Raw genomic sequence first — 9,081 nt, forward strand, 5'->3', positions numbered from 1 at the left:
AATGCAAATATATATATATTTAATTTCCAACTTGTTCCGTCAATGTGTCAAGTCACACTACTTTACAAAATATATATATTTTTGTATTCGTATAATATTTGTTTACTATTTTATAAATATTCATATATTTTTTAGTGTTGCCTGACACATTAACAACATCATCACTTGAAAAAAAATCACTTTTTTACTTCACAAGAATGATTGGCAGAAGTTGGAGGGAAATCTAGGGCGGTGTCACCTGATAGGTTGGCGACGCCCAAAAACACCATAGAAAACGACCCATTTTTATAATTAATTTACATATTATACCATTTTCGTATTAAATTATTTTTTATATTATGTTGATAAAAAAACTCAAATATAAGCAATATATAGGTTAAAATATGTTATAAGTTCTTATACTCTTCAAAAGTTTGAAATTTAATATTTTTAGTTTTAGTTTTAGGAATTTGATCCATTTACTTTTTAATATTTTAAAATTCAGATGTACTTGTATGTTATTGAGTTTTTTTGTTAAATTTGTCGATATAATATTTTGATATTTAAAAAATCTCACTTGTAATTAAAAAGATGTGGTTATAATGAACTTGAATTTAGTAAAAGAATTTTAATAGTATTAATAATTAAACTTATATTTTAAATATGTAAAATACAAAGATTATCCTCCTAAAATAAAAATAAAGAACTAAACTTCAAGAGGAAAAAATTCAAATATAAAATATTTATTAATAAACTTCATAAATAAAAATTATGATTCAACAAGATTATTCAATACATTAAACAACAACATTTTCACCCATATAAAAAAGAGAGTTGAATGTTCTTATTTACTATTGAAACAGTCTGCACCGAGCAATACAATGGAAATTGGTACTTTGATCTCTGATCTAATTTATAAAGGGTTAAGGCAAGCCAATGAAGCTAAAACTATGGACTTGAACATGACCGAACCCGGCATGCTGCCTTCATCCTTGCGAACAAAGAGTGCTTCATACACTGGTCCATTCACTGTCACCATAAGCCCACAAAGGACAACCTGCGATACCAACTTTTCCATGTCCTTACACTCTAATCCCCCCATAAACACCTTAACTACTACCCCAATTAAGCTGAAAAGATTCAGCATTGCCAACGTTGATATAACAGTAAACATGGTGGAAGTGCTCCCGAAATCCATGATCTCTTGCTGGTACATCTTCGAGGCATCGTCTGTGACGACCTTGGCCGTGAGAGTAAATGTCGTTTGAGACAATCCCAATTGTCTCACTATGCAATCAATGAAGGCAAAGAAGAAGGATGTTGTCCTTCTATGTACCCACATTCTTTGCAGGTTCCACCATGCTTTGAATGTGCTTCCAAAAATTAAAGCCTCGGCTAAACTGTAAATGTTCTTGGATACAAACACATAGGCAAAGGGTATAAACCATCTGCTCCGTATGTCGGGGAATAAAGGAGTGCCTTGGAACAGAGAAAAGGGAAGAGCGATCGCGTAGTAGAGGAGAGGGAGGGAAGATGGAGCCCATAACAGATAGACACAGTAACCCATTTGAGCACCCAATTTGATCTTGTTGTGTCCGTAGATGAAGGGACAGTATTTGGATAAGAAAATTTGGAACAGCCCATCAGACCACCTGGTGAACTGAACAAGAGCTATGTCCAAGGTTGGTGGAGCAACTCCTATAAATGCTGTATTGTCTGGATTGTAATAAACTGATTTCCATCCCCTGCATTGGATTGCCAAGCCTGTAACCACATCTTCAACTGGACACCCATATATTAATCCCATCTGCATAAACAAACAACCAAATATGGACCCAAATGTTATTTTCTATTGGTATATTAGGTAAGAAATCTGAAGTAATAAGATTGCTTAGTCATCAAGTAATATAATTTGTTTCAAGACTCGGGTTTAGTGTGTTTAGCGAGTGCTTTGAACTCTTTGCAATCTCTATGTTTATACCAAGCCACATTGAATATACCTCTTTTCCCCATTGAGTTCCCTTCTCAAAGCCACAACTAGCAAGAACTTTAGATGCTTCTTCCAATTCATGAACCGTCCTGTTATCATCCTTTCGAGTTTCTGAATTCCATAACCCTTTATGTTCCTCAGAACACTTGGTTCCGCAAAGACTCGTTCGTCGGTGAAAGCAGCCAGTGCCGCAGTATAAGGCCGAACCATAACCACCTACTCCAGGAAGTTCAACCTTCAAAACCATGAAACCAAGCAATCAGTGAAGAACATAAACATTTCCATTATCTTCTACCATAAAACCAACCTTATTGAGTACTGGGGAGGAATTCCCATAAAGATCATTCTTGGTAATATTATTGTATTTCTGTGGATGCTGCACAAAAGCAATCTGATGGCCTCTTTCCTCATCCATGAAAAAGCAAAGAGCCTCTTTAATCGAGTCCGCGTTGTTCGCATACATGTCGCAGTCCAAATTGAGAATGATCGCACTGTTGCTGATCTCAGACGACACTCTTATCTGCATCATTCGAATACTTAAAATCATATGCAACACATGTGATATTAAAAACCGGTTCTTACCGAAGACTAAGTTATACCAGTGCATTCATGGCTCCAGCTTTAAAGTGATGAAGGCAATCTGGTCTCTTCTCTCGTGCCATGTAAACCAATGTAGGCAATCGACAACCATCACTATCTACAGCGTTGGTGTCTCTTCCATCAATAATAATCTGAAAAAAAAAATTCTCAAGAAATAATGATAAATTATCTAAAATCTATATACAAGGTGAAAAAATATGTACGTGTTTTTATACCTGCACAATGGGCTGATGATTTTGCTTGGTTACATTAGAATCCCACTCAGAGAATCCTTTGTGTTGGTTCTTTAGTTCTTCCGGAACACCATCTTTATTAATGACTGCTTCTATTCGTTTAATCATATCTTCATATTGTTCCTTCAAAATCAAAATAAAAAAAAATTAAATCTTAAAATCAAATCAAATGTTGGGGGATTACTCTTGTTTTCCTACATGCCACCAAAAATACTTGTTTAATAGGTCAAAATTTACTACCGGTCCTTGTATTTTGGCAATGTTTGAGATTTAGTTTCTGTACTTAAAAGTTGAAATTTAAATCCTCTTACCTTTTCAATTTAAAATTTTCAGCCTGATATATTTGTTTTCCGTCAATATTATGCAGATGCGTGGTCAGTAATTTTGTTTAGGTAGCCAAGATAAAATTATAAAAGTTTCGGGGGCCAAAGCTAAAAAATGTGTAAAAAAAAGATTAAATTGAATTATTAAATCTTTTGAAGAGACAAAAAAAATTCTATTTAATCAATGGCGAAAAAGGCTTAATTGAATATTTTAATTTATTTTGAGGGGCTAACAAGAAATTTTTCCTTTGGTTGCCATGCCATGTTGTATGTATGAACTAGCCTAATCAACTTAAATAATTGGGTTAGTACTTTTAATAATTGGATCAGTACTGTTAAATAGAAAAGGTAAGAATATTTAAAATTTAAGTATAGGGACTAAACCTCAAACTTTGTTAAAATGCAGGGACTAACAACAAATTTTAACCTATTTAAACATTTAATATTTACCTTGATGAACAGCCGCTGTTGAGCGTCTGCAGTGTGTTCATGCAGGTCAAAATTGTGAGTAAAATAAGCGTCGGGTGACCTGGGTTCAACGTTGAACTTTTTGCAAAACGGTATCCAAAGCTTGGAAAAACGAGAGGCCTCCAATAGCGCATAAAAGGTAAGTTGGGATCCGCCGTCATCGGAAAGATAGACGCTTAACTTCTCAGTGGGATGATTCAACGACATCGCTGATAAAACGGTGTTGATCACCAAAGTTGGTGGCTCCACCGTGGGATCCGCCGTGCATACAAATATGTCCACGCCCGGTAACTTGTAAGAGCTGTTGATTTCATGACATCAATCAAAATCAAAACATTACGTAACATGTATCAATTAAAATATTATATATATATATATATATATATTTATTTTTAGAATGTTTGATGTTTGTATTATGACCAATAGAAAATTTGGAATAAAAAATTTAATATTTAAAATAAACATAAAAATAATTCCTATTTGTATAACATATTTAAAAATTTTAAAGAAAAACAATAATTTATTATTTCAAATATGGAGTAATATTTGATGCAATCGTAGGTGCATAAGTCTCATGCACTATCAGTGAATAATATCATGACACTTTATCATTAAATAAAAAATGAAGGACTTATAAATAAATACTAATAACTTTATTTAAATATAATTAAATAATAATTAATTATAAATAAATACTAATAACTCTGAAATTTAAGATATTGGGTTTAAGAGTCTAGGGTCTTAGATTTAGGTTTAAGGTTTTAGCATTTATTTATAATTAATTATTTAATTGTGTTAAAATAAAATTATTAGTATTTATTCATAAATTCTTCGTTATTTTTGTTTTATTTAATAAGGAATTATCATGTTATTATAAATATATATAATTTTAAAAATTCTTTAAATTTTTATAATAATATATAAAGTACATAAAATCAAAATATTACATAAAATATAAAAAGAAATTAACAACTTTAAAATATTTATAAATTCTAAAATTATAAATTTGGGGTTAAATCAATATATTACGTAATCGGCCTTTGAATACAGAAAAAGACAACCATCGAAGTTTACGGAGTAGCACACATTTCAAGATTTTGTTTTTGTAATTATTTTTGTCCATTACTGAGTTGGATGGATCTACATGCCAATTTATTATTAGTTAATACTTTTGTTTTATGTTGCACACTTATTTTGAATATCATGTATTTAATTCTTTACAAAAGTTTAAAATACTAAGATTGAATTTTATCTCAATTGATATTGATACTATTGTCAATATAAGAGGATTTGAGTTTAAATATGCTGAAATATATTATTTTATTATTTAAGAGTTGAGAAGAAACTATAAATAGTTTTAGATATTATATCGAAAAGATAAATATAATAAAAACATATAATACAATTAATGTTAAAAATAAGAAAAACCGTGTTTAAAAATTGACTAAATATTTGGCAATAAGTGGTCAAATATATTTAAATAACAAAGGTAGAATAAGCCTAGTCATTCCACCACTACAGACAGGCTGTTTAAATGTGTTTTTCATTTTATATTTATTTGAATTTTTCAAATTTAATCTTTAAATTATTATTTATTTAGATATTTAAATTATTAATTTAGTCTCATTTTATCTCAATATACGACGCCAAGCAATAAAAATATAACACGTGACATGTTTGTTAAATGATATATATTTTTAAATATAATGAGACAAAACCGATAATTTATATATATTTTATAACAAAATTTAATACCTAAATGGAAAATTAATGTAATTTGAGTGAATTTTAGGTGAAACTATTTTAATATTTTATTTTTTATTTAAAATTCAATTAATTAAACACATTCAAATTTTATACAGATACATTAATAATTAAATCAACTCGCTTTTAAATGACTAAGCTATTAATAAATTTACATTTTAATCATTCGATTTTTAAAATTATAATATTTTTATTGAATTATTTGAAGATTTTCATTTAAATCACTGGAAAGTTAATTTTTTTTAAAGTTTAGTTAACGATTGATGGTCAGTGTTGGAGATTCAAGAAAAAAACCATTTGGGTTTTAGTTCATAGATTTGTAATGTTCAAAGCTGTTTTATGAAACAAAAAATTGAACTATACAAGAGATTGAGAGGCGAGCTTTTGATTTGTGTAAGCGGTATGAATAAAGAAAGTTATATAACAGTGATTTTAAAAGCCTTGTAACTTAAATGTAAACTTTCGCATTGTTTGATAATTATTTTGTAATTTTTTAAAGTTAGAGTGACAAAAAATAAATAATTTAGCGAACTTAATTGTAGTTTACTCAAAAATTTTCAAAAAGTCAATAAACTCGAAAAACAAAACCTCGAGGTTATGAAATTCATTGAATTAAACTTAAAACTCGTAGTCGTATCATCTTCTTCAAACCATTTTTGTTTTTTAAACAACTGATACACAGATGTTTCAAGGAATATTATGATTAGGTTTAATAGAAGAAGGAAAAAATAAAAGGTAGACAAACCTTTGAGAGAGATTGAATTTGAGAGGATAGTAACGAACAAGATTCCAACGAAGAGCTTGAGTAAGGATCCAGTAAAAACCGAAGCCGAGCTCGGCAAAGAACATACCGATCCATAGCCACCGACCTCTGTCGCCGGCTGTGGGGAGGTTTGATAATCTATAGGCCCATATCAAACATATCCCCACCAATATCGACGACGAAAACAAACTGAAAGCAACCTTGCCCTTTGCTTCTTCCGTCTTGAAAAGAGGCAGTTTGCGTTTCTCTTCTTCCACCGCTTGTGGTGTTCCCCTCATCTCTTATCCTTTTCTCACTTATCTAACACTACATGGATCAACTAAGCTATATAATATATACACGATAATCGTCCTAGTGGAGCAAAAGTACTACACAAACATATATTCATGAGAAATTATTTAATAAATAAAAAATAAATTATTTAACAAATATATTTAAAAATTGATGAGGGTTAAAATGATAAAAGGTAATATATTAATTATTAGTGCGCTTTATGTTCAGGTTTTATCATATATATTTTTAGATTTTATATAAAAATAATATTTTAGTGATGTTTGTTACGTTATAAATTTTTTTTTTAAATTTCAATTGTGTTGGTATTTAGTTAATGCGTGATACTAATTCAATTGACTTTTAAAATAATAGTAATAGATGTATGAACTAGTCTGGCCAGTCGAATCATATTGAAATGAACATCTCGATACCATTTTAAATTTATCGATATTTTAAAAATTATTTAACATTTTTAAAGTTAATAAATTCTTAGTATCTATCTATATCTATATTATGCTCCTAATTGAGTTAGTGTGACAATAAGTCATATTATGCGTAATTTTCTTGCCTAATGTCCATTTTCTAAATCCTTCTAAATATCAGGTTGGACTTCGAGTTTGGACTAATAACTCGATATGCGAATAGGTTTATATCAAGGTTGTTAGTAGCACATCAATGAATGTGTCAATATCGGTATGTTTTGGTGTGTCATGTTAGATTTATTGATATTTTTAAAAGGTTTTTAATCTTTTTAAAGTTAATAAATTCTTGGTATCTATCTATACTTACATAAAGCGCTTAACTGAGTTTGTGTCACGAGTAGACTAGGCACAAACTCAGTTAAGAAAGTACTAAAATACCATTTATACACAAAATTATATTATTATAAGGATATTTTTATTTTTTCCTTTTTTTTATATAAAATCAATAAAAATTCAATCATAATAAATTTTAAACATAAGACCCAATGAATTTTAAACATTTATTTTACTATTTCAATATTTTATATAAACTTTTAATAATATATTTTATTATATTTTTTCACTCTCATCGAGAGTATTTCATAGTCTAATACGTATGTTGTAAGGTAAAGAGAATTTTGCAAAGAATTGAATATCCATTATTAAAAGAGAAAATGACTTTTTATAGCCGTACATCACAACTGAAAAGGGAAAAAAATGTGTCCATGACTCAACAACCTTGAATAAATCAAACAAAAAAATATACCTAAAGAAATGGGATTTATTATCCAAACAACCTCAAACAGATTATCAAATCCTAACAATTCCTCCCTTAAACTAAAAATGCTTGAAGCATTTAGTTTATGCCAGCTTCTGTACAGATACCCAAGAATCTTCTCAGCTTACAAAACTGATCCAGCTTAAGAGGTTTGGTTGTCACATTTGCTAGCTAATCCTATGAATTACAATGCATCAGTTTAATGCTGCAGTCTTTGTCAGGTCTCGAAGGAAATAAAAACGCACATCAATATGTTTGCTGCGACCATGCATTACTAGATTTTTGGAGAGCTTGATTACCGAGCTGTTATCACAAAAAATAGTGATCAATTTCTCATGATTCTTGTCCAATTTCGCCAACACCCTTTGTAACCATAATGCTTGACATGCACATGATGTTGCATCAATAAATTCAGCTTTTGTGGTGGACAAACTAACTAGTGGTTGCTTATTAGAAGACCATGAAATTGCCCCTGAGCTTAATAAAAACACATAACCAAAGGTACTATTTCTATCTTCTATATCTCTAGCATAGTCGCTATCAATGTAAGCAACAAGTTCATCTTTTCCTTCCTTCTTATAGAAGATTCCAAACTTAGTTGTACCTTTCAAGTATATCAAAGCTCGTTTCACCACCTGCAAATATAGCTCAGTAGGATTTTCCATATATCTAGTAGCAAGACTCACCACAAACATCATGTTCAACCATGTTGTAGTAAGATACATAAGACTACCAACAACTTGATTTTAGTAAGTCTTATCCACTTTGACTCCATCTTTATCCTTTGAAAGCTCGAATCCAGGGACTAATGGAACCTGAACAGGATTACTCTTATCCATTTCGAAACGTTTCAGCATATCTGATGCATACTTATTTTAACTGATAAAAATGCCATCAGATTTTTGCAACACTTCAATACCAAGAAAATACCTCATCTTCCCAAGATCTATCATGTCAAATTCATTCTTCATAGAATTTCTAAACTCAATTATCATCTGCTCATCATTACCAGAAATAATGAGATCATCAACATACAAACTAACAATTACCATTTTCATGTCTCTCCTTTTTATGAACAAAATATGTTCATAATCGCATTTCTCAAATCCTTTCTTCATGAAGTGAGCACCTATTCGACTATACCAAGCACGTGGAGTTTGTTTAAGTCCATAAAGTGCTTTTTTTTTTAGTTTATAGACCTTCCCCTTATTTCCTAGTTGAACATAACCACTTGGCGGCTTCACAAAAACATTTTCAGTTAATTCACCATGTAAAAACGCTGATTTCACATCTAGTTGGTAGATAGTCCAACTTTTTTGAGCTGCAAATGCTACAACCAGTCGAATTGTTTCCATATGAGCAATAGGGGCAAATACTTCAGTATAATCCACTCTATACCATTAAAAATACCCCTTCACAACAAGTCTAACCTTGTATTTATCCACCTTT

General features: G+C 30.3%; 1 protein-coding gene across 1 annotated transcript; it reads right to left on the reverse strand.

The window, feature by feature from the left end:
* Window positions 1-704: 704 nt before the first annotated feature.
* LOC105782063 (cellulose synthase-like protein E6) lies at window positions 705-6,443 on the reverse strand. The gene is made up of 7 exons (XM_012606549.2): window positions 6,103-6,443; window positions 3,576-3,894; window positions 2,785-2,925; window positions 2,569-2,700; window positions 2,277-2,489; window positions 1,980-2,204; window positions 705-1,786 (listed from the first exon to the last, which is right to left on the reverse strand). The coding sequence occupies exons 1-7, from the start codon at window positions 6,396-6,398 to the stop codon at window positions 893-895; spliced, it is 2,220 nt and encodes a 739-aa protein (XP_012462003.1). The 5' UTR covers window positions 6,399-6,443; the 3' UTR covers window positions 705-892.
* Between the last annotated feature and the right edge of the window lie 2,638 nt (window positions 6,444-9,081).

Source organism: Gossypium raimondii, chromosome 1 (genome assembly GCF_025698545.1).
Source record: "Gossypium raimondii isolate GPD5lz chromosome 1, ASM2569854v1, whole genome shotgun sequence".
Classification (NCBI taxonomy): Eukaryota; Viridiplantae; Streptophyta; class Magnoliopsida; order Malvales; family Malvaceae; genus Gossypium; species Gossypium raimondii.

Coding starts and splice junctions, on each gene's coding strand:
- LOC105782063 (XM_012606549.2), bottom strand. CDS start 6,398: ATGAGGGGAACACCACAAGCGGTGGAAGAAGAGAAACGCAAACTGCCT. Junction 2,926..3,575: donor AACAGCGGCTGTTCATCAAG/GTAAATATTAAA, acceptor TTGATTTTGAAG/GAACAATATGAAGATATGAT. Junction 1,787..1,979: donor GAACTCAATGGGGAAAAGAG/GTATATTCAATG, acceptor TTGTTTATGCAG/ATGGGATTAATATATGGGTG.